General features: G+C 42.5%; 1 protein-coding gene across 1 annotated transcript in view; it reads right to left on the reverse strand.

Annotated features, from left to right (window-relative positions):
• LOC147726027 (CD209 antigen-like protein C) overlaps positions 1 to 27,198 on the reverse strand; it is a 156,475-nt gene that overhangs the window by 73,484 nt on the left and 55,793 nt on the right. The window contains exons 2-3 of the mRNA XM_086962859.1: positions 13,995 to 14,123; positions 10,048 to 10,155 (exon numbers count right to left, since the gene is read on the reverse strand). Of these exons, the coding sequence (XP_086818985.1) occupies positions 10,048 to 10,155; positions 13,995 to 14,123 (237 nt within the window). The remainder of the gene's footprint in view (positions 1 to 10,047; positions 10,156 to 13,994; positions 14,124 to 27,198) is intronic.

Raw genomic sequence — 27,198 nt, forward strand, 5'->3', positions numbered from 1 at the left:
ATAACAGACATGAAAAGAACACTGATCTTCGAAGACCCCGGCGAGCTTAGACGCTACCTGCAAGGACCAGTCCCAGAAGACATGAAGGCTCAAAGCCCAGGGACAGGAAAGAGAAGAGCCCCGCCAGACAATGGGGAGAGCGGCACCGGAATGTGAACACACACCGCAGCATCCCAACGTGTGAGCTAATCAACCTCACTGAACCGAGCTACCTCATTGCTTATGCAAACCGATCTACCTCATCGCTTTCTGTGAACCAATCTACCTCATCATTTTCTGCGATCCTGACACGGTGCACCGAGCTGCCCCTTTTCACCATTGTCGTGCATCAAGAACACCGCAACGTAGTTCTCAGACTTGAGACTTGAACCCCGGCCAAACAGAACAATAAGAGGCGGTGTTCTGGAATGCGAAGCCAGGGCCAGAAAGGACAACCAACAGAGGCAAACTCATATCCTTTTTGCTTCAAACAGTACCATGTGCAGAAGGAACAGGATGGGAACAAGCCCAGGACTGAACTTGGGGGGTCCTTGCTGTCGCAAGCCTACTGCACAATGCACGGAGGGAGGGGGGAGGGGAGGGAGAAGGGGGGACAGGGGAGGGAGGGCCCTCGAGTACAGTGGTATGTGATTCTTACTTTCTATGTTTTCCTATTTTTCTTTTCCCTTTCACTCTCATCACTCCCTACATATCCTAGAGACAGAGCTACCATAGCTGCGATCGGTGTAGAGACTCCGGGGCTGACGAACTGGGCTTGGGGACCTATGAGAACACAGGTAAATAGCCATAGGCGGAAGATATTGAGGGAGAACACCACACTGTCACACGACAAACACCCAAGCAATGTCTGTACAAACACATAGCCAGCTGAGCTCAGACATAAAAGTGGTGTCCCTGAACGTCAAAGGCCTCAACCACCCTGTAAAACGAAAAAATACGCTTGACTACTTAGCGAAGCTTAAAGGCGACGTCTACGTCCTCCAGGAGACAAGGCTCTCGAAGGAAGATGCGCTGCACCTCAAAGCCAGCTGGATTAGCGACTCTTTCTGCTCACCAGCTATACACATAAAAAGAGGGGTCATAATACTCATACACAAGAAAAGCAACCTCACCATACACGAGAAATACACTGATGACGATGGAAGAGTACTAATAACCAGTCTCAAGAGAGGGGAGGAGATCATGCACATAGCCAACATATACAGGCCTCACTCGGATAACAGAAACTTATGGGAAGGGGTGGAAGCCAAACTAGGAAACCTCCCCCATGACGACCTACTTCTGGTCGCCGGGGATATGAACCAGGTGCTGGACCAGGCCATAGATAGACACCCAGTCAGGCAGAGTCACGGATCTCAAGAGCAGGGCACACTCGAGAACTTGTGCGCCAAACTCCACCTCAGAGACTCCTGGAGATTACAACACCCAGATGAAAGAGAATACACGTTCTACTCACACCCACACAACTCATATAGCAGAATAGACTACATATTCATGTCAGCGCCCCACACGCACCTTATAGACCAGACGGAAATAGCGGCGATAACTGTCAGGGTCTGACTGTAGCGCCTGCATTACGGTGTGGGAAAACTGTATAACGTTACTTTGACTATGACAAGGGAAACTACATTTCCCAGAAGCCTCGGCTGAGGCTATTTCAGGCTGTCTGACACGCTTCCTGTTGCGTGTTATTCTGGGTTCCATGTTCGTAGGAGATAGGAGTTCGCCTCTCACAGCTACGTGTGTCCATCGAGGGGCCGGGTGTCTCTGACCTGCGGATTAAGGTAGGAGCGGTGCCCCGCCTCCGTGATCTCCGGCATTAAGCGGAGCGCCGTGGTAATCTGCCATGCGTTGCCGTCTTTTCCTGCGCTCTGTGAAGGAACAGTAGCGCAGTGTTCTTTCGTTACCCAAAGATGCAGAGCGTGGTGGTTTCTGCCACACGTTGCCGTGTCAATGTATGAAGTATCGGGGATATTTCTTTGAGCCTTTAAGGAAGGATTGGTAGAGCGGAGCGGAGTGGCTTAGGCACCACACGCCGCCGTATCTTCGTGACTTTTACTTTGTTTACTTCATTACTGTCTATCTACTGTACAGTAGGCGGTGCACGTTGGTGGTCTGCTGCGTGTCACCAGAACAAGCTGCTTGTTTGAACGTCTTGGTGTTTCTTTGATACATATGTGAGCGGAACGCTGTGGCGGTCGCAGCTACGCGTTTCCGTGAGTGTAACTACATGAGGTGTTGTGTCATTATAGTATGAGCCTGTGACAATACTATTTAACAAACCTTTGTTCTTTCTTTTGGAGTCATTCATGTCCTATCTGTGGAAATCAAACTGATTTGTTTTTCTTTGGGATTTGGCAGAGCGGAATGCTGTGGTTCTTGCCTCCCACGCATTGCCGTGTTCTGTGTTCCTATCTTCTGTGCTGCCCCTTTTTTGGATTCTCCTCAGTCCTCCTCTTTAGCATGATTTGTGGGAAACTCTCCCAGGAACCCCTTTTATGATCTTGCAGTTGCATATAGAAGAAGGACGAGGGTACAGGCAAAGAGGGATAACAGAGATACCTTTACAGAATTCCTGCATTTATCCACAGGTATCCAGATAGTAAAGAAAACATATGAGTTTTCATATTACAGAAAAGAACAGTGTTCTTATCTCTGTGTCTTTTGTCGTTTCAGATATTCCCTTTCCCCGCAGACCCTTCCCTTTCCTTTCCTGTTTATTATTTTGCATTTACCCCTCACCTAATGGCTCAAATCCTCTGTTGACTTTTAATCAGAGGGTTTGTGACGTTTGGAGGTGGGCTCTATGATCATCATCCGGATCCTGTGGAGCGTACCTGACAGAATAACACGCCCACGAATTTAGCTGCACCCGATCCGGGTGGGGGTCATATGGCTACCTTGGAGGATGTGCTTCAGGCCTTGGTATTGGTGCAACAAGAACTTGTTGCCTCCAAGGCAGAGGCTACAGCCTTAAAAGAAAAAGTGGACAGATTAAGCAGGAACCCTTTGATGTCTCTCCCTCACAAATCCAGGTTACTGTTCCACCCCCTATTCCTCTTGCTAGCCCAGAGAGATATTCTGGGGATCCCTTCAAAACCCAAGTATTCCTGACACAAATCATGATGCACTTCTCGTGCAAGCCGGCCTCCTTCCCAACCAATTATTCTAGAGTGGCTTTCGCTATCTCCTATTTGATTGGAGATGCTGCTAATTGGGCTGTGCCTTTGGTGCGTAACGATGACCCTGTTCTGAATAACTGGACGGCGTTTAGGGCTGAGTTTGAGCGAGTGTTCGATCGCCGAGCAACCTCTTTCAGCGCAGACAGGAAATTGTTATCTCTTAGACAGGGGAAGAGAGACTTGATAACCTATTTAACAGATTTCAATCGTTTGGTAGCTGAAACAGCTTGGCCAGAAGAAAAAAGGATGTCCCTTTTTTACCAAGGGTTGAGGGATAGCCTTAAGGATGTTATAGCACAGATTGATCCCCAGCCGGCTACCTGTGCTGACATGATAAACCTGACCCTCCGTCTGGATGGGCGGATAAGTGACAGAGGGAGTGACAGAAGGCGATGGGAACGAGGGAACTTTGGGTCAGAAACTCCACCAAGGAGAGCAGTGATGGCTACAGAACAGGGGGCTGAACCTATGGAGATAGGGGCAGTCAAGGCCCCACTGACTAAGGAAGAAAAGGAACATCGTTGAGCTCTGGGTCTGTGCCTTTACTGTGGGAAGAAAGGCCACTACGTAAGGGAGTGTCCTACTAAGCCTAAGGCTGGTGGGGGGTGGAATCGGAGTAAGAAACTGGCCCTTACATCAATGGGAACTCTGGAGAAAGGCAGGAATGTGGAGGCTGAAGTAGAAAAGGGTTCCCCGCCTTACCAAATTCCATCCTTAACGGTACTGACGCTGCTAGAAACCGAAACACATATTCTCCTTCCCATGGGATTGGAGAGTCAGCGGCAGACCCATCAGGTGAGTGTCATGATTGACTCTGGAGCCACTGGGAACTTTATTGATAGCGGGCTGGTATCCGCTCTATCTCTGGAGAGAGTGCCAAGGGAGTTCCCTGAAGAAGTTCTTGCTGTGGATGGGAAACCGTTAAAGTCAGGAAAGATTACTGAACAAACTGACACTCTTGTGTTGTCTGTGAACATACCGGAAGGGCTCCATAGAGAGGAACTAAAGTTGAATATTATTGAGGCACCTCAATACGAGGTCATACTTGGAATGCCTTGGTTAAGCCGCCACAATCCGACGATTGATTGGAAAACGAAGGAGGTTCGGTTTGCTTCCGAGGAGTGTAGAGACCATGTTATTGAATCTAGCGCAGAGAAGGCTGCAGTGTCTTATCTGCCGTTAGTAGTGGCCACAGCTGCAGAAAAAATGGTGGTGTTGCCCTCGCAATATAGGGGGTATGAGGATGTCTTCAGTGAAAGCATGGCTGAACAACTGCCTCCTCATAGACCCTATGATTGTAGGATAGATTTGGTGGAAGGGGCAACGCTTCCTTCCTGCAGGGTGTATGCCCTGTCAGTCCCTGAAACAGTGCATTTGAGGGAATATCTTGACCATTACGTAGCCATTGGGTTCATCCGTCCCTCCAGATCCCCAGCTGCCTCCCCCTTGTTTTTTATCAAAAAAGCAAACGGAGAATTGAGGGCGTGTGTCGACTACAGAGTGTTAAATAAAAACACAGTAAGAAATAGATACCCTTTACCCTTAATAACTGTCTTGCTAGATCAGGTGAAGGATGCTAGAATCTACACTCGACTCGATTTAAGGGGAGCCTACCACCTGGTCCGGGTTAGGGAGGGCGACGAGTGGAAGACGGCCTTTAAGACTCGTTATGGCCTTTACGAATATACTGTCATGCCGTTTGGGCTGTGCAACGCCCCTGCGGCGTTCCAGTATTTCCTTAATGACGTCCTAAAGGAGTTTGTGGATGTGTGTGTGGTTGTCTACATAGACGACATTCTTATCTATTCCAACGACTCCAAACAGCACCATGGTCATGTCACTCAAGTGTTGCAGAAGTTGGGGGAAAACAGGCTATTTTGCAAGCTTTCGAAGTGTGAGTTCAGTGTGTCTGAAGTAGAGTTTTTGGGGGTGATACTAAGTCATTCAGGGCTGCAGATGTCTGAACGAAAGGTGAGGGCGGTGCAAGAATGGCCTGTTCCTAAAAGTATAAAGGAAGTACAAAGCTTTTTAGGATTCTCCAACTATTACCGTAGGTTTATAGCACAGTTCTCTCAGGTGGCAGCCCCCTTGTCCAGATTGTTGAGAAAAGGGGTACCTTTTCAGTGGACTGAGATAACTGATGAAGCCTTTCAGTCCCTCAAAACTGCATTTACATCAGCTCCCATCTTGGCACACCCTAAACCAGAATACCCTTTCATTGTCGAAGCGGATGCATCGGACGAGGCTATAGGGGCTATATTGTCTCAAAGAAATCATCTTACGGGACAATTACATCCTGTGGCCTATCTATCGAAGAAGCTTAGTCTGGCCGAGAAGAATTACACTATAGCGGAAAAGGAGCTGCTTGCGATTAAAAAGGCCTTCCAAGAATGGCGCCAACACTTGTGGGGGGCCGCTTTTCCAGTTACTGTATTCTCAGATCACCGAAACTTACAGTACATGAAAACAGCCCGCAACCTTTCACAGAGACAAATGAGGTGGATGCTGTTTTGCTCGGAATATGACTTTGTTATCACTTTCCGTCCAGGGGCTGACAATAAGAAGGCGGATACCTTATCCCGACAACAACAGGGGGACACCTCCACAGAACTGCCTAGACTTGAGGCCATTGTGGATCCAAAGAAGGTGGTGTGTGTGCTACAGGCCGACTCATTCTTGGATCGCATTTGTCAGGCCAAGACTCCAGGGAACTGGGTTGAGTGGGCAGCCCAGGGTAGTGGGCGCACGTTAAAGAAAGGGCTTCCTTTCCAAAACAACAAACTGTTTCTTCCTGACGTTACCATGAGAAAAACAGTTTTCGAATGGTGTCACGATTCACAGTTGGCAGGACATCAAGGAGTGTGCAAGACTGTGCAGTTAATACAGAGATACTTTTGGTGGGATACTGTCAAGAAAGACGTGGCCGCTTGGGTAAGATCGTGCAGTGAATGTGCCATGGCGAAACATGAGACTGGGAAAAAGAAAGGATTGTTGATCCCTTTACCCACACCCAAAAGACCCTGGCAGACTATAAGCTTGGACTTTGTTACCGGCCTACCCCCTGATCAAGGGAAAACCGCGATCCTAGTGGTGATCGATTGTCTCTCCAAATTGGGCCATTTCATCCCCTGTGTAAACCTACCCACGGCAAGTCAAACTGCGCAACTACTGTTGACCCATGTCATTAAGCTTCATGGAGTACCCAAAGTCATTGTCTCTGATAGGGGGCCTCAGTTCATAGCCAGGTTTTGGAAGTTTTGGTGTCAGGCTCTGGGCATTCGATCCTCTCTTTCAACCAGTTTCCATCCACAAACAGATGGACAAACAGAAAGGTTGAATCAAACCCTGAAGAAGTATCTTCGGTGTTACGCGGCAGAAGCTCAGGATTCGTGGGTTTCTTTATTGTGGCTGGCTGAAGTAGCGTACAACAACGCTTGGCACTGTTCCTTGGGGGTGTCTCCTTTTTGTGCTACCTATGGGTACGACACTAAAATTCTTCCCATTACCATTCCTAAGGTTGTTTCCAATCAGCCCACCGTATTGGGCCAGATGCGTAAGGTTCAGGCCATCCACAAGACCATCAGGACCCATTTGGTAAAAGCAAAAAGGGAGTACAAGAAATACGAGGATAGACACAGGAGACAAGGGCCGTCCTATGCAGTGGGGGATAAGGTATGGCTTTCAACAAAAAACATCAGATTCAAGCTTCGCAGCATTTTTCACCCCAATTTTATCGGGCCATACTTGGTGGTGAAGCAGATTAACCCAGTATCCTACAAACTGAAACTGCCTGGTTCTCTTCGCATACATCCAGTATTCCATTGTAACCTGTTGAAGCCTGCGTTTTCGACCAGGCGCAAGGCTCCTCCCCCTGTGATGTGTGACGGAGGCTTTGAATACGTGGTGCGGAGCATCAAGGATTCGAAGTTTCGTAGGGGTGTGTTGTGGTACCTGGTATCGTGGAAAGGGTATTCGGCTGAGGATGACTCTTGGGAACCTGTGACCAACATCCACGCTCCTGATGCCATACGGTCTTTCCATCGTAGGTTCCCCCTGCGGCCTGGTCCTAGGAGGCGCTGAGAAGGGGGACATACTGTCAGGGTCTGATTGTAGCGCCTGCATTACGGTGTGGGAAAACTGTATAACGTTACTTTGACTATGACAAGGGAAACTACATTTCCCAGAAGCCTCGGCTGAGGCTATTTCAGGCTGTCTGACACGCTTCCTGTTGCGTGTTATTCCGGGTTCCATGTTCGTAGGAGAGAGGAGTTCGCCTCTCGCAGCTACGTGTGTCCATCGAGGGGCCGGGTGTCTCTGACCTGCGGATTAAGGTAGGAGCGGTGCCCCGCCTCCGTGATCTCCGGCATTAAGCGGAGCGCCGTGGTAATCTGCCACGCGTTGCCGTCTTTTCCTGCGCTCTGTGAAGGAACAGTAGCGCAGTGTTCTTTCGTTATCCAAAGATGCGGAGCGTGGTGGTTTCTGCCACACGTTGCCGTGTCAATGTATGAAGTATCGGGGATATTTCTTTGAGCCTTTAAGGAAGGATTGGAAGAGCGGAGTGGAGTGGCTTAGGCACCACACGCCGCCGTATCTTCGTGACTTTTACTTTGTTTACTTCATTACTGTCTATCTACTGTACAGTAGGCGGTGCATGTTGGTGGTCTGCTGCGTGTCATCAGAACAAGCTGCTTGTTTGAACGTCTTGGTGTTTCTTTGATACATATGTGAGCGGAACGCTGTGGCGGTCGCAGCTACGCGTTTCCGTGAGTGTAACTGCATGAGGTGTTGTGTCATTATAGTATGAGCCTGTGACAATACTATTTAACAAACCTTTGTTCTTTCTTTTGGATTCATTCATGTCCTATCTGTGGAAATCAAACTGATTTGTTTTTCTTTGGGATTTGGCAGAGCGGAATGCTGTGGTTCTTGCCTCCCACGCATTGCCGTGTTCTGTATTCCTATCTTCTGTGCTGCCCCTTTTTTGGATTCTCCTCAGTCCTCCTCTTTAGCGTGATTTGTGGGAAACTCTCCCAGGAACCCCTTTTATGATCTTGCAGTTGCATATAGAAGAAGGACGAGGGTACAGGCAAAGAGGGATAACAGAGATACCTTTACAGAATTCCTGTATTTATCCACAGGTATCCAGATAGTAAAGAAAACATATGAGTGTTCATATTACAGAAAAGAACAGTGTTCTTATCTCTGTGTCTTTTGTCGTTTCAGATATTCCCTTTTCCCGCAGACCCTTCCCTTTCCTTCCCTGTTTATTATTTTGCATTTACCCCTCACCTAATGGCTCAAACCTCTGTTGACTTTTAATCAGAGGGTTTGTGACGTTTGGAGGTGGGCTGTATGATCATGATCCGGATCCTGTGGAGCGTACCTGACAATAACAATATCAGACCATGCACACATCAGCCTCTCCCTCACTGGCCGACACAATGAGCAACCTAGCCGAAGATGGAGGCTGAATGACGACATCCTGAAACACGCGACTAACAGGGCTGAGATTGAGGAGGCTATCAAGGAGTGCTTCTCCTTCAATGACAATGCCGAAGTAGACAAGGCCATCCTGTGGGACGCACTCAAGGCCACGATAAGGGGCAAACTCCTAAACATCAAAGGCAGGATGAATAGGGAAAGAAACAAGAAAATTACAGAACTAGAGAATGAGATCAGGAATCTAGAGAGAGGACACTGCGCAAACCTGGCAGACGGGAACACGCTGACCGACCTTACGAAGAGGAAGTATGAACTCAACAAAATCCGTAGCGAAAGAGCTGGCTCTCTAACATAATAATGATTAAATTGCGGCACTTCTTGTTGTCCCAGGGAACTCTTTTTCACAATGCTGTTGTTGCTGACTCACTTTCCAGCTGTAATTGCATTATTTATTTTTGTTTTACCTCACAATTGCCCAATGGGTTTGTTTTGTATACAGTTTACATTTCACATAGTGTGTTTCCTTCCTTCTGTTGCTAGTTCTCTTTATGTTGCTTTTCAGTAAGCATATTTTATACATTTGTATTAATACATTGGACTATGAAGAGCTCCACTGAAGACAATTGAGAAGCTCCGGATTAGAATGGCGGTTATAAGCCCGGAGCGCCAACATTACAATTTTTGTCTCCCTATTTTTCCCTCTTTAATTTAGAACATTCTACCCTTAGTGGGTGAAGTTCTAATAGCCTTAAATCCCTTTTGCCTTGGGCTATACTGGTTATAAAAGGCCCTCACTATGGTTTCAGGGCTTTTAACAACTGGTATAGCTATATAGCGGCAGTGGGCTACAAGGCTATATTAACTCACTGTCAAACTTCATCTATGAATTCCTCTATTTGATTAATACCATCAGGAGTTACTGTTTCCAGACTCACACAAACAACCAGTCAAATTAGTATTCATGATAGGTTTGACATTTGTTAATGACCTTGATGCAGGCATTCCATGCTGTTTGGACATATACATATTTGCCACCCTGCCTGAAGTAGCTGCCTCATAGGGACATCACTGTGAAGTCGACAAGCACCCATGGAGCAAAGGCTGAGTACTGCTGCAGTGGCTGCCAGGACTAATTGTCTACAGTGAGAATGAAGGTGAGATGAATGTCCTACATTGAGCTAGTAGTTATAGCATGTCAAAGCCACATAAATCACTTCTGCAGTGTCAAAGACATTAGGTCTGAGTTTGATGTGCTAAGAGATGTAAACAACATTTGTGCAGGCCTGTGTATGGAAGCATTAGCAAATAGAAGGCGGATGTATTGGCTTCGCAAATGTTTTTTAGCCAACACCTGCCATCTTTAGTGTAGCTCAAACATTCTCTTGTTTACACATCACAAGCAAAGTTAAAAACGTATTCTCACCTGAGGGATCCATTACTGATGCATTCACTGGGTTCTGAGTCTTAAAGGAGACAGCCAGATTCTTGACTTCATGCTCAATGTCTTTTAGATAAATCACCTTCTGAAAATCTAAGGGAGCATGGGTGACTGATATGACTTTTTGGAATGCAGCAGCCTCTGTTAATTTAAACCAGGCTTGATTATTCACTACACATTTTTGCTTAATCACATTTTCCAAAGCAAAGGATGATTTTGACGTAGAAAGTGCACCCCTTTAAAATACAAATAAAGGTCCCAACTATACCTACACAGTGACGACCAGCACTGTAATATGTATGCATATAACTATCTACATAGATAGATTTAGATGTCTATATATATATATATATATATATATATATATATATATATATATATATATATATTGTTAACATATATAATAAAGTTAATAAACTTAATAGAAAAATAAACAAACTTTTATTAAAAAAACAAAATTAGTTCAAATCAACCTCACCATCAATAAACACATTTACTACATAATAAAAACAAAAATGTTACTTATTTATAAATTAAATTGTTATATTTAAATGAATGAATCATTTATTACATATATTATTTGAGTTATTGTGCTGTAACTTTATCTTTTATTAGTTCTTGGTTAAAATAAAAATAACAATTCTAATTTAAATTTGACATTAGAATATTTTTTATCATAGTATTTTAAATAAAACTATATTTTATTAACTTTTCCAAAGGACATCTATGCCACCGAGATCTCCAACTCCATGTGCAGCGGTACTAGTATTAACTATAGACTTGCAAAGCCTGTTATAGAAGGACCACTCCCCTAATTTGTGGAGGTGGAGACACGTACGTCTATAGCTAGGTGTAAATCCACAATCAGAAATGGCAAATAGCACAAAATTGTAGTTACATTTAATTGTAATAATAGATGACCTTATGAGTAAATATACAAGTGCATATTTACTTTTGTGAATAGACACCACAGTCTTTGAGTTGGGGAGTTGTGGAGTAACAGCTGTGAAACAGTCTGGTAAAGGCATTGTTGACGAAGCAGAGGGATTTAAAATGCAATCTCTCTTTGTAAAATGAGTCAAAGAAGACATTTCAGAGTCAGTGTTATATGATATTGATACTTAAAAATTAAATGAAGGTTGGTTGCAAGTTTACAGGCGTGGGGGGCTATTTATGAGGCTGTGCATCACTCTTGCACCACACAACATGGTGTAAGAGTGACACAAACATTAAGACAGATTTTTGAAGTCACACAAGCCATCTTGAGTGTCTCAAAAAATCAGGAGTAATGCAACACAGCACAAATCGCTTCTTTACGCTACTCTGCCTTGGGTAGGTGTTCCATGGGCATTGCATGGGTGCTCCCACGCATCTCTCATGGATGTTGAAGCATCCCCAGATTTACAAGAACTTGTAAACCTGCGAATACGCAAAAAAGATATGCCTTCACAAGTGAGGCATAATGTGGAGAAATATCTTTATTGCTCCTCATTACTTGCGCTTTCTGTGTATGCTGCATTCTGCAGCACACAAAGAATGGGGAATGTGCCTTTCTTTTTTGTGCAGGAAGGTGTACCTTCCTTTTTTTGGAAATCAGAACATTTCCATGGACAACTGATTGTGTCTCCAGTTACACCTTCAAGATGCCCTCTTACCACAAATTCTATCTCAAATTTACTAGAGGGCTGGCGCAGGGCAGCTCAGCAAGTGGCCATGCTCCACTGTGCTGCAGCACAGGGAAAGGGCAGGAATGCATCATATTTATCCAATTTGTGCATTCCCGTCAATTCCCCCTGCCTTGATGCTGTTTCAGTAGCTTAGCGGCATTGCAGGCACCCTTGCACCATGGTGACTGTGTTGTCAGCAGGATTGTTTCTGTGTATCAAGGAGGACTTTCCTGCACAGAAACAATCCATAGAGGCATTTTCCTCTTTCTTAGTGTGCTGTAGAATACAACATAGAAAGAGGAAATAATGAGTAGAAATGAAGATATTTCTCCTCCTTAAGCCTCCCCTGGGGAGGCTACGATTTTGATGCATTCCCAGTTTTACAAGTGCCTGTAAATCTGGGAATAGGTCGGAAACCATGGGAGTTGCGTGGGAACACCCACCACAATGCCCATGGCCCGCTTCCTAGCACAGAGTAAGGCAGCTCAGCGATCTGTGCTGCGTTGCATTACTACATATTTATGAAGCCATTCAAACCCATGCAAAGTGGATTTGCCTGGCTTCATTAATATGACTTAAGCTTAGCATCGTGCATGTACCATGCTTCATGGTGCAAAAATGATGCCAAACACTTGTAAATATGCCCCATAGTTCCTAAAAACCTTGAAACACCATTAAAAATCTCACACTGCAAACAAATGACCTGAAGGAGTGCATTTTAGGAGACGGAGAGCTTCCAATGTAGGAAGGATTCGAACAAAGTGCATTGAGCGGAGAAAATGTGTTAAAAAAGATAATGATTGACCGTGTTCAGGGTTCAGAGAGAACTGGTGAGCATGACTTACATTCACAAAGGGTAGACAAAGCATGATTCAAGCTATCTGCCAGGATCCCAGAACATTCTGGGGCATATTTACAACAAACTGATGTAACTGGGAATAGCATCCTGCTTGGTGTGTGATGCTGCATCATAAAGAAAGTGCAAGGATGCATTGTTTTTACAACAACACGTTGCATCCCTGTCCTTTCCTTTCCTTTGCGCTGGCATACAATTGGCTGCCTAGTGCCAAGGGCATTGTTGCACCATGGTACTAGGGCGATTGTGTTGTAGGATCGATTGTTTTTGTAAAGGAAGGGAAACCTTTCTGCACAAAAAAAATGAAAGTATTTTCCTCCTTCTATGTGTGCTACAGAATGCAGCACACATCGAAAGAGGAAAAAATTTAAAGAAATAAGATACCTCTCATTACGCCTCCCCCGGAGTGGTATAAGATGTTGACTCATTTCCAAGTTTACAAACCCTTGTAAATCTAGGAATGTGTCAAAATCCATGGGTGTTGCATGGGAACACCCACCGCAAAGCACAGGGAATGCCTCTTTGACACAGAGTAGGGCAACGCATCGACTTGCACTACTTCGCCATACTCCATATCTACAAGGCCATAAAAAGCCACGTAAAGTGTATTTGCATGGCCTCATAAATATGGGTCTGTTCTCTGAGCCACCACTGCAACCAAACAAAAAGTGATGCAGCTGCGGTGCATGCTCTTTGTAAATATTCCCCTCTGTGTTCAAAGAAGCTTATGAAGTTGGTGTAAACACTTAGGGGCATATTACCAAGCAATAGCGATAATGATCCCTATTGCTTGGTTAGAGACAAAAATTTACCGCTGAGCTGCGGTGATTTTTATCGCAGATAAACTTTGGTATTACCAAGGTTTATCGCAAATGCGATAAAAATCGGCCGCAATGCATGAATATCGCTGAAAGGTCCGCGATATTCATGCATTACCGAGCTAATGCTCTTAGCCATGTTATCCACCTCCCATTAGATAACATGGCTAAGAACTGTTCAGGGCAGGTGTTAGCTTTTGGAGATATTCGCGCTTAGCGCGAATATCTCCAAAAGTTGGTAATAGGAGATAGCGATGTTAGCGACTGTTTCCAGTCGCTAACATCTTGGCACGCCCATTTTGCATGTCATTAGTGATAAATATCACTGACATGCAAAGTGGGGCCCAAGATTGTCGCTATCTCCTATTAGCTATCTCTAACTGGTGTTAGCGACAGTTAGGTAATAGGGAGATAATTTTATCTCCGCTTTCTTGGCTTTTAAAGCCAAAAAAGCGGAGATAAACCCCCTTGATAATATGCCCCTTGGTCAATTATTTCCCAAGACATTAGCTGCGCTTTGATTTTGGTATATGGTTGGTTGACTTTAAAAAAAGAAGAAAGCTTTAAAAATGACAATATGTGTTTACTTACACATCACTATCATCACAACGAGTGAGGCGGACATCAGGAAACTCAGGATGAGTGAAACAATGACAAGTCTTTTTGTGGCCTTTAAACCATGGTTTGGACGTACCAGCTGAAAATTCACATAACCGTTTCCTGGAAAGAGAATATTTTTCAAGTAAATATGTATTATTCTAACAAAATGTTCAGTGCTCTCACTGCACTGTAGCTTGGTAATTTAACATGCAGAGAAACTAGATCAGAGGTGGAATACAGAGGTGATTGCGCTACAATTAGTATCACTTCGGAAAGGTGTCAGATCAAATGAGACTGTCCATCACAATGTTGTTGGTTAAGGCCTCATATCCAAGGAGCTTGCACCGCCAATGCGTCAAAAACGTTGGTGGATCAGTGAAGCTGTAAGTAGTCCATATTTACAAAGTGACGCATCTTAGCCAATGTGTCAGTTCTCAACACTTTACATCAGTTTATAACTGAGTCTGAACGGGCTGCGTTACTCATATGCAAGGTAGGCTTTCCCTTCTAATCCGCACGCTAAGTTCAAAGCCTGCAATTTGTCAAATTTGTCAAAAATTCCTATTCCTCAAAAACCCTGGTGTAAGAATAAGGCATTGGCTGTGGTATATGTTTCTGACGAGCTGAAATCGCTTAAAACATTGTTCTAAGTCATTAAATAACATTCGCTCAACTAGTAGTGTGCTTACACATGTATCAATCAATTCAATTTCAAAGCTTTATTCGGTGTGTAATAACAACCATATAAGCATACATAAAAACACATGGATTACATCTTCCGTTTCATACTTTGGCAATAATACTTGGCAGAGGAACTGATAAAGGATTTGTGCGAAATCGCAAGATAACAGTATTCAAAATGTGTAAATTACGCAACAAAGTGACTTGTGCTTACAATATACAATGTACATAACCAACAATAATTGCCCTCAGTGTTTAAGCCTTATCAAATATGTAACTTACACAATGAAACCTTTGGTGATTATGAAAATATCGAACAGATATAATCACAAATAGCAGGTATTAACATTGTGTGCCATGTGCAAATTACGCAATAAAGTGTCGTATTTAAAGTGGCTAGTGCATACAACATACAGGGTTATAGTTAGTAACTTTGTATGCATGTGTGCAAATCATGATATAAAGTATCACATACCAACTACATTTCTTTTAATGCTAATTAAGTATAAAGTGCAGGGTATCTTTAAATAAGGAGCTTCCAAATCATATAGATTTTAAAGAACAATTGATTTCCTGGCAGCAATGCATTTTAAAATGTAAGATGCCACATAAAAGAAAACATCCGAACTTTCTAATGAGGATATTAACTTCATAGCATTTTTGGTGGATCGAACATGGTATTTTAAAAACAACGGTTTCAAATAAAATTTCCTTAAAAAGTGATAACATTTACAAAACATTAAAAAATGACAGGAACTTTGCTTGGACATATTGTCACATGGGCATAGTAAACTTGTACTTCTTTTCATAGTCGGAAATGTCACTAGATGGTGTACAATCCCTAACCTTAAGGGTGTCAAAACAAAACGGTGGGAGGTTATTGGTGCATCATCTAGATATGGCTGACAACCTGTTTTGAGATTCAGTTACTGATAAAATAGATCAGTAGGTTATAACCTAATTAATCTCTTCCTTTTATCTCTCTTTTATGGACCAGAAATGTTTCTTTAAGCTCTTTTTTAGCAGTTGAGGCTGTGTATTCTGGTTCAGTAAAAATATTACAATTAAATAAAAGACTGTACCAGTGGTGAATGAAGCTCATCCAGGGGATACGTGAACAGTGGTCGAGCTTCAGGCCGTCTTTAATGATGCGTTGTGTCAATGCAGTTTCAACTTTTGCCCAGATAGAGCGTCATAACAAGAGGGGACGTAGTGCAGCCAGATCTGAAATATAATTTAAACCCACTTCCTGGTGTATTAGTTCTGTGGAAGCCGATGGTGGGGCACTCAGCAAACATTTCAGAAATTAATTTTCGTCTTGCTACATTGACTGTTCATGATGGTGGTCCCAAACTCCTGCACCGTAAAGAGCAGAAGATGCACATCTAGCATTATATATAGTCACCATATCTTTAATACTTTGTGCTCCCACTTTTGCAGAAAATCTGAAAATACTATTGGTATTCCTACTCATTTTGTGACGTATATTAACATATTCGTATGACCATTTCCCATTTCCTGCAAAAGTTACGCCAAGATAGCAGAAAATTTTTACTGATTGCATTTTTGTTCCATCCAGATAAAAGACCTTTCCAGATTTAGTTACCGTATTTCCACATGACATTACAAATCTCTTAGATTTATTAATTCAAAGTTTCCTGTCATTATTAAAAGATGTAAATTTATCGATAAGACGCTGGAGGCCAAAGGGGGTATGTGATAATAAAACTGCATCATCTGCGTATAATAAAATTGGGACAGCCTGGTCCTCGATTAGGGGGGCGTCCGCAGGAGTTTGTTTTAGTATTATGTCCACTTTAATAAATAGTGAAAACAAAAGTGGAGCAAGTACACAACCTTGTCGGATGCCCCTTTTTACCTTAAACAAGGGGGTACATTCACCTGCTGGGCCGTACGGCACTTTACTAGACAGTTTCTCGAGACCCTTGCCAGAAAATATACAATTTCTTTCGGGGCGCCGGTGTCCAGTAATATTTGCTTCTGTATGAGTGGTCCACGAGATCAAAAGCACTGCTAAGGTCCGCAAAACATAAAATCAATTTGCCCCCTTTGGCCATTGTATATTTACTTATAAGAAGGTCCAAATTAACACACTGTTCCAGTGTGCCTAGACCCTTCCTAAACCCATATTGGGCTGGTGAGAAGATTTTGTTGTCTTCGGCCCATGCTTCAAGCCTTTTCAACATAACCCTACTCATTACTTTAAGTGACGAGTCCAGCAGCGATATGGGTCAATAATTACAGGCCTCGGATTTAGAGCCTTTTTTAAAAAGGGGGATAGGTTGGCGGAAACTGGCCTTCTACAGCTGCGCTAAAAATCCTTACTAAAATCGGGGCCCATAGATCATTTCACTCTTATATAGATCAATGGGCACCCCATCAGGCCCTGGGGCTTTGCCCCCTTTACTAACTATTAGCCCTTCATAAACTTCTTCTATATTTATCAATAGGGGTAGTGTGAGCCATATGGAGTCAAATAATAGATTAATATTAATCCTATCAGGGTTAAAAATTAATGTCTAATGTTCAATCCAAGCATCACTATTTACATGAGAAATAAGGTCTGGTCGACTATCATCCTTTAAAAAGGGCAATTGACCGTCTCCCAGAACAGTTTACTATTATTAGTAGCTGCCCCTAGACTAAATTTGTCCCATGCTTCATCTTGCAATTCTTTTTTACGGACCCCAATAATGTGTTTATAGTTGAAGCGTAAATCTCTAATATGCTCCTTATTACGAGGTTTAATTCCTAATGCTATCTTCAGATTGTGTAGGGCCTGGGTACAACTCTTATTAAACCAACCTGTATGTCTCTGTTTCCTAACACTGTACTTCTTGGTGAGAAGCCCTTCTATAAAAACATTGATCTTAAGAAAATTGGAAATCAGGGAACTTGAATCAGCCTCCTTGCTTAAGCAGTGATCTATTTCCTGTTTGCAGTTAACGATCACTTCCTTTTGTGTTTTATTTGGATCAACACCTGCCCATTTTAACCTTATGCCGTTTGGTCTTATAGGAATAATATCAGTCATACGATTTGAATTATTAGGTTGTCTATTCCCCCAACATAACAGGGCTAACGAAATACTGTTATGGTCACTGACCACCTGTTCCGTGATCCATAAATTAGTGTAATCTCTATTACATGATAACAAAACATGATCTATAGTAGTAGACACACCCCTGCCAGTAAAAGTTGGACATATAATAATATTCCTATTCTTGGTGCAGCTTAAAAGTTCAAGATCATATTTAGCTAACATAGAATTTAATGCTGTACCATATTCACCATGGGGGAAGTGCATAAAGTCGACATCTTCATCTGGGGTGTGGCCCTTTGTAAAGCCACAGGTTTTAGTGTGGACCAGTGGACTAATTTGGACGTTAAAGTCTCCCATCCAGAGGATAGTCACTTGCCTATTTGGCACTGCCAATGCCCTGTCTATTTCCTTTTCTATATCATAAATAGCACATCCTCTATTATTGCTAAAATTATTGTTATACATGGTAATTAGGAGCAAATCTTTGCCCCTACTAAATCTAAGTCTCATTAACGGATAATTAAAGTCTATAGTTATACAACTTATAATTTTGCATTCAACTAATTTGTTTGAAACAAGTATCAAGAGGCCACCCTTTGCCCTACCAGAGGTGGAACCAACCGCTTTAATCCAATTTGAGGTTTAACCCTCTACAAAAATTGGATCTCTATACCAGGTCCCCTGCAGACAAATTACATCATAATTTGATGTAATAAGATCTTTCCAAAATGGGGTATTCAGTTTTCTGTTAAGACCTGCTATGTTCCATGTCATAAATGTATAACCTTCGCGATCATTAGCTGTGTTAGACATGACAGTTGGATATAAAATATTAGGGCTCTCATTATTTGTAGGTACTAATATTACAGCGCTAGATAATATCTGGTTTTCTGGTGACCCCCCTGAGTTTGATGATGGTAATGTATTTCCAGGGGGGTATAACAAAATTAGGCTTAAGTTCATTGAGATCCTGATAACCACTAGATGAAATAAGTGGCAAATTGTCCTTTTGCGCTCCTTTATAAACTATGGATGGCCAACTGCCTATTAGATCTGAATTTTGTGGTGTTCCCTGCTCTGACACAAGTCAGTCATTATCCTCCATAGAACTTAATATCTGGAATCTATTAAATAGGGGAATACTTGGGCGCAATAGTGGCGGTGCTGGAAAGGGTGTCTGGTATCTGGGTTGGGATTATAGGTGATGCCACCCTGATCGGTATTCATCATAAGATGTCTATAAAAGTATCCTAGTGGTAGAAGGGTTGTATTGTATCTCCATTGAGATGGTGGAGGGGCATTTGCTAGAACCTCGCCCAAACCGGAGATTTAAAATTAATAATAATACAGTCTCCCTCGAATTATTTCTTGAGGGGACCAATCCAACCAACCTGTTGCGTTAGCAATATCTGATTTGCGCCCGTCAACGGGAAGCCATAGTTATTGGACAACCAATGTAAGATTTTATTTTTAAGTGCTGCATGATTTTCCCATTGTTCTTTCCCCAGTTTAGGCACATTCACCAGGACCGCCACATAAGCCCCACACTCAGGAGGTAGGTTAACAGATGGGGGTGCTGATTTTGTATTAAAGGGTGTAATATTTGTATTACCTGATGCGAGTGTATCTGATACAGGGGAGTTTCCATTCCCTACATCTATTACCTCCCTTTGATCCTTCTCGCAGTGAATTGTGGCAGTGTGCTTATCTTTTATCTGCTGGGGATTTTCTTTGGAAACTTTCATATGGGTGGGATTACCTTTAGGTAATCTTTCATTATGTTGTTTGTTTGTACTAGTTGTGGGTGTATTACTACCACTGTCGATGTTCAGTTTGGGACCCTCTCCATTTACGCCTACCCCCACCTGACCTTTCTCAATTCTGACATAAATTTTCTCAAGGCACCCACTAAGTTTGTGAACCTCTTTAGCTATGTTATCTAATCTATCGTGCAGCGGCCTAAGCAATACTACTATCCTATCAAAAATGGCTTCTATTTTCATAGTATTAAGAACAGCATTAGAATCCAAATCTATATTTGTATTTGCTGTGCTGCCTCGGGTGGAGTATTTCTTATCTCTCTTTGCCTTGGTGTTTCCCTGCCCAATTATTTTTTTCTTAGTGCCTGTAACCTTTGGTGGAGGGGTGGGGGATACAGTGGAGAAGTGTGGCTCAATGGTTAGAGCGGCAGACCCTGATTCAGAGGTCTAGCGGGACCAGGGTTCAATTCCCCGCCTCGGCGGGTCTTGGGCTCAAAATTCCACTGACCTGATAATTCTCGCCTCTGTGCCTATTCCAATCATGGAGTCCCACTCTGCAACTCTGGGCAAAAGCTTGCTTAATCTCCACAAAGGCCCCCACAATGCTAAGGATGCATGGCCTCCACCTTGGGGGTGCCCAGGAGTGGACACCTCACAGGGAAAGCGAGGATGGGTTCCACAGCGGTATTCGTACAAGCGCCTTGAGACCCTTGCGGGTGAGTAGTGTGCTATACAAGTATCAATTTACATTTACATTTACATTGAGTGAGGTAACCGGTATAGATAAAGTAGGTGTATTAGAAATACGAGAGAGTTCTTCAATGATATCATCTGCATCATCGACGTGACTGATTACATCTTCCACAATAAGGGGTGACCCAATATTGGTTACATCTTCTACATTCACCAAGTTGAAATCTTCCCTAGATTTGTCACCAATCACTGTATGAACCCATGGATAATCGTCGCTCCGTACGGTCAGTTTCCTCTGACAGAACACTAACTGCTTTTACTAAATATGTGTCCAAAGTATTACATATGTTATCCAGCAGAGTTTTGTTTCCCTGTTTTCTTGCCATTTTCAGATATCACCAGTAAATTGTCCACAGCTCAAGCGGGGGATTGCAGACAGGTGTTCATACAAAGTGATTATAGAGTTTAGAGGAAATACTCAAAAACAAATAGCACAAAACAGTACCTTCCAATAGTTGTGACAGCCTGTTAAAAAAATAAGAGAGGTGGCCCAGCCCAGCCTCCTTTGGCCTCTGACAGCCTAAGACGGCCCAGCCCTTGTCTCAGGCTTCTTCCGCCACCGCCTGCGCGCGTCTTTCGACGCGGAAGGGCAGCCTTTCTTTTAAGCACCTCCGGGAGCGGAAGTGGGTGTGGGCCGCGTCCGGGCGCAGGGAGTCCTGGAAGCTGAAGTCTCCCCCCTCGACGGCTGCGCAGTTGGAAAAGGCAGCGGCGGCAGGGGAGACCAGCAACAAATGACCCCATGGGCGAGCAGCAGGTCAGGTAGGTGCACGACCAAGAAACAAATGCCCCATGAAGAATACCTCGGCAGAGCCCCCATGTATCAATCATGTTGTAGGACCCCTTGAGAAACCTGGGACAGAGGTCAATATACACATAAGGTAGGTAACAAAGGATCTGTCACTTTACATCAAATTCCTTGTATGTCGCCACTCACATTAAGGTGTCACTCAACATGTCACACACACTTAAGGTATCTTAGACATAAGTTGACAATGCCCACTGTAATATGACACATAGCCATACTTCATACTTGCATGGTTCACATCTACGCCGAAAAGTATAGTGACCCAGGGGACTGACCCACCATTACTCTCTTCATACTAGTTCCGACGCATCAGGCTATGTGCGTCAGTTTGAAATGACGCATGGCCTCTGTTTGTGATGCATAGCTGAAGTTGAGCTTGTCATAAGCCCAAATTCAGCATTTTGACACTTTTTCTGCCACTGCATCCCTTTCCATTGCGCCATTCCGCCCCACCAATGCGTCAATTTTTTTGATGCATATTTGTTCCCTATGCCATATTGTAAATACGGTGCATTCATAGCATTAAAAATGACTTAACACAGTGCAAGTATTTCTGACACATCGCTGCATTATGGCTGTGATGTGTCAGATCTTGTAAATGAGGCCTTAAGTGTATTAGCGTAGACATTGATCAGAATACAATTCAAAACATCTTTGCATCACAGGAGTCCCTGTTAATATATACAAAGGGGGCGCAATGGGGCAGCAACCGTGCAAAACCCATCAGATTTTATAGAAAGCAAGATAAGAAATAAACTAGCTTGACATGTTTTTGCATCAACTCTTAATGGCAAATGGGATGAGGCTATAATAAGGGACAAGCTCAATACTGAATGGTATTCTCAGGCATAATACGAAATTATATAAGCGCCAAATTGTATAGCGATCTAAAAATTGTTTTGTATAATTTAGGAAAACTCAGCAAAAAGATGCATTCATATATTCCTTATTTGGAAGATGACACACTCAGTTTTCGTGGTATGCTTCACCATAGGGTCCTCTCCACAAACAGACCTATGGCCCATCTGTACAAAAGGATTTCACATTTCTTAATAGTAGAAATTGCTATTTTGGGCCATTTTGAATTGCAGAACTATACATGTTCAACCCTATATCTTCCCTCCCACACTTTATGAATGAAGTTCGATTGTACTCTTCTATATCAGGTTATAAACTCAATCTATCCAAAACAGAAGTTTTGCCCCTAAACTCAATTTGTTACCAATACATGTTTAATAATACTGACTTTGCATGGTGCCCTTCCAAAATTAAATACCTTGGTATATGGTTCTCATCATCCCTAGTTGAAACCCTTAAATTTATATTCGACTACCTCTTAAAGAAAATTCAATCCCTCCTTCAAATTTGGTCCCCTTTATTTCTCTCTTGGTGGGGTAGATTAGATACAATAAAAATGATGATTACCCCACATGTGCTTTATACTGTTTCCATGCTCCCTTTTAAAATTCCCAATTCATATTTTTCCTGCATACACTCTATTTGTACTACATTTTTATGGAATGACAAACATCCTCGAATAGCCTTGCATAAGCTGATTCGTCCTAAAAATGAAGGTGGCATTCGTTTCCCTAATTTTAAAACATACCATTCCGCCTTCTTGATTAAACAGTCCTTTTCCTTGGCATATGATTTTACTGATAATCCCATTCCTAAATGGGTTCTCCTAAAACGCTCTCTTTTGAAAGATTTTTCATTTCAGCATACTGTTTTTATGTCAAATTGTTCTTTTTTAACCAAATATCCTATTTTAAAATACTCCCAAACAATGCTACACAATGTTTTCTCTTCTGATCTTTCTCCTCTTCAATGTTTCCTATCTTCTGTAGTGTGGTACAACAAATTCCTTAGATACAAAGGCACATTTTTTTACTTTAAACACTGGAAAGAAAAGGATATTTTGTTTGTTCATCAGTTTTTTGATGGTGGATCTATCATTCCGTTTCCAGTACTGCAAAACTTATTTCACTTGCCTACATCATTTTTGAATGATTACACCATTATAACGTCGGCCATCCAATCGCACTTATCCTCCCTTTCATTACCTGATGTCTTTCCTTCTTGCTCCCCTACCACTCTACTTTTCCCTCTAGTTTCTATTCAACAACCTAAGGCTGCTCTTGTTTATACAATTTTGTTATCAAATGTTAAAGATCGCCCTAAATCACCTATAGAGACCGCTTGGGAAACCGATCTTAATGTTTCCCTCTCCGTCTCATTGTGGGATCATTTATGGTCCAAACTGTTTAAAGTATCTACTGCTGCTCGTATTACTCAATCCCTATTGTTCATATATCATAGAGTTATCATTACCCCTGTAAGTATCCATATGTTTGCCCAAACTTCTTCCTCGTTATGTTGGTCATGCTCAAAAGAAATTGGAACGCTTAAACATCTATTATACGACTGTTCCCCTGTTTTGTCATTTTGGAATGAAGTTTGGAATATCTGCATGCCAATGTTTTGTTCCTCTGCCTCATTATCCTTGAAGAATGTTTTCTTAGTATCTTTGTCACCTGATATTGATACTTCATCTTCCTCTACTAGACTGTTGGATCTGTTTATTGCTCTTGCATTCAAAGTTATTTTATCTTGTTGGAAAGATAATTCTAAGCTTTCTGTTCATACTTGGTGGAATTTTATTTGTGATGAACACAGGATTGCTATTGCTTCATCCTCTTCTGTTCCCCTTAAAATCAAATCCGATCTACTCTGGCTCCCCTTTTCCACTTATCTTTCTTTCAAATCTCCTACTTGATTACTTTTTACTATTCCCACATGTTAAATCTTGTCCTCTCTTTCTTTTTCTTCTTTTCTTTCTTTCCTTCCTTCCTCTTTCTTTTCCTTTCCCCCTATATCTTTCTATTCCCTCTCTCTTTCCCCCTCCCAATATTCACTGCTTTCTTATTACATACGTTTTGTAATCCTTATTAATATGTACTTTCTTCCAATATGTATGACATGTATATTGTTTTCTATTTTAAAAATGATTAATAAAAATCTCTTAAACAAAAAAAAGAATTGCAGAACTGACTTACTTCATGTACAAAGGCATACGCAGTGTCGCAAAATTTGATTTCTACCCAGTAGAAATCGCATTTTGCGATTCGCAAATTCGGAAATAGCAAATATGATTTCCTGTTTCCAATTTCCTAACCTCATGTACATAGCATTTCCTAATTACAACTATTTGTAAAATGGGCAATTAGGAAATGCTATTGTCATCGCCTTAGATCTGAGGGTAACCAGGTGCAAACTTAGAAAGGCACCCACAATTTACCAGAATCATTCCTAATGACGGCTTTGGACATCCTGGCAAGTGACTACTTCACAGGTAAGTGTAAAAAATATATATGTTACAGTATTAGAGGGGTTACAGATCCTGAGTATTGCCCTGGTCTGTTCTAATAAGGATATGATACAAGTCACTTAACATTGGGAATGGAGAACCCCTCACCCATTATAGCTCATGAACATGTAAAAAGAGCAAAGGCAAGTAAAGAACATTTTAGTTAATTGGAAAGTTCCATTCAATGAGTTTTGGTAATCCATTTTTTTAGCCAATATCCAATGGTCAAAGGTGATTCGGAAGAAATCTGAATAACTGAAACCTGGCTCTGTATGCTCTGCAACCTCACATGTGTTTTAGCCCCTTATGGCATGCACGCCTGGGGCTTTTTCAAGGCTGTAAAGTGTAAAGCAACTATAAAAACAGCACAAGTCCTACAAGTTTGACATTCTTTGAACAACTTACACCCAAAGCACTTTAACAACGTATTTTTTAATTGTCAAGGACACCTATCATCTAGAATTACCGATTAAATTGAACTTAACTTGGCAAACAACTGTATGTTCAGTTTAGATATGGAAGGCTGCCACTTAGTGCATTTACTTCAGGATGGGCATTATCCCCAAACCCAAATGAGCTGGGCTTTCCTTTATGTGGCTATGAGAAGGAAACAGTACCCCACTTCCTGCTTTTTTGCCCGGCTTATAGATGGGCAAGAACAAAATGGCTGATCCCCATTTACAGGAACTTTGGCCCGGGTGGTGTGATTTGTCTGAGATTGTGGTTGTGCGCTAAAGATGGGGACTGGGAGCCTGTGCATGTTCCTCAACAGATTGTGTGATACAGCCGGGTGGGGAACATGCAAAGTGTGCATGACTGTTTGGCGGCCTAAAAGTTATTTGGAGTGCAAATGACTCCCCCCCTGCATTGGCCAGCCCCGCCGACCACTGACTGTGATAGGAAAAATAAAATTATCATAACGTTATGTTATTATCATTTTATTTTCCTTTTGGCCAATGGGGACACCCTCCTCCATCTTAGAGGAGGAGCGGCCACTACAGTTTATCTAATTTTAGAGTGCACATCTTGCGATCGGTCTACATAAAATTAAAGCACCTTGGGCCATATGTATGAAGCAAATTCACATTAGCAAATGCAGAAATTTGCAGAATTTCGGCGTTTGCAAATGCAAATTTTCAAAATGGTATGTATAAAGGAAAATCTGGTGCAAAATAAGGAATCGCAAAATTTGCAATTCCTTATTTTGCAATTGTAATTAAGGAATCGCAAATTGTGTGATTCCTTAAATGCAATGTATGTAGCAAAAAAAAATTGAAAATTGTCCCTAAGGAATCGGAAATTACCACCAACTTCAAGTTGGTGGTAATTTACGAATTCCTTGAAAAATGCCAATTTTTGCATTTTTCAAAGTGCCATGGGACGCACATACATGCCCTTAGGGCATGTATGTGCACCACATGTGCACCCATGCTTATTTCAGGGGTGCAACAAGGTGTCCTTTGGACACCCCTGCACCCTTGAAATTATTCTCAATTTGCGATTTTCAAATTGCGAATCGCAGAATTGAGAATACCTTCCCGTTCATTCCTATGGGCTTCTTGGCCCATAGAAATGAATGGGAAAGTATTCCTTAATTGCAATTCGCAATTTGCTAATCGCAATTAAGGAATACTAAGAATTCGTGAAAAAAATGCGAATTTGTACATACATAACAATTTGCGATTCTGAAATAGTGATTTCATAAAAATCGCAATTTCGTAATCGCAAATAAGTACCTTGATACATATGGCCCTAAATCTGTAGCACTGTTGAGTAGCTCATCCATTGGCAGTTAACAAACCAAAGCGTTTTGGAAAAAAGACACAAGGGATTAATCATGTACTTTGTAGCAAGCACAAACGTCCTTTAGCTTTATATTTCAGGTATGAAAAGGCTGAAACCTGTGACTGTTAAATTGCATGTTTACTAAGACTCTTGAGAACTACATTGAAGACTATCAGAGTCCTCTGCTGATCATTGGACATTGTCTGTTCCCAGTCTCCCTCCCCACAGTAATCTCCCTAACACCCTTTCCCCATCTAGCCACTCTGATTCTCTGGTACTTACACAGAGTCAGTGATGCTGGAAGGTGGGTTTTAAGGGCATTCTTCCTTAGGAACCATGGTCTTGCTTCTCACACCTAGTCACACACCCAGACAGGCAATCTTACACCCACTTTGACACCTAGACGGATGCTCCCGTATTCACTCTGACACCCATATAGACACTAAACGGGATCCCCCCTTATCAAAGACCTAAAATTGACTGTAGAGGGGGTACCTTCGTTTTTTCTGTGGAACCCATACTGACACTTTATAACCCACTCACAAACCCTTGACAGCCACTTGTACACCCAGTCTGACACCCAAACACTAACTCAGAGAGACACTCTAATATCCACTGGGACACACAAGCAGACATTCTGAGATCCACTCACAGATATAGAAAGACACTCACACACTCGCTCGGCTACTCCTTGGAGTAGCCGAGCGCTATAGAAGAAAAGAATTAACATAACATTAACATAACACACCTAGTGACACACCCAGTCAGACACACTCACACTGACTCTGATTCCTATTTGGACACTTTCACACCAGTGACACACCGGGAGAGACACTTTCACACCTAGTCTGATGTCAAGGCACTCTCATACCCAGTGACACATACAGGCAGACACTCTCATACCCACTGTGGCACCCAGACATACACTGCCACACCCACTCACAAATACAGACAGACACTCTCACATCCACTTACACACA

The sequence above is a fragment of the Lissotriton vulgaris genome, chromosome 3_1 (assembly GCF_964263255.1).
Source record: "Lissotriton vulgaris chromosome 3_1, aLisVul1.2, whole genome shotgun sequence".
NCBI lineage: Eukaryota > Metazoa > Chordata > Amphibia > Caudata > Salamandridae > Lissotriton > Lissotriton vulgaris.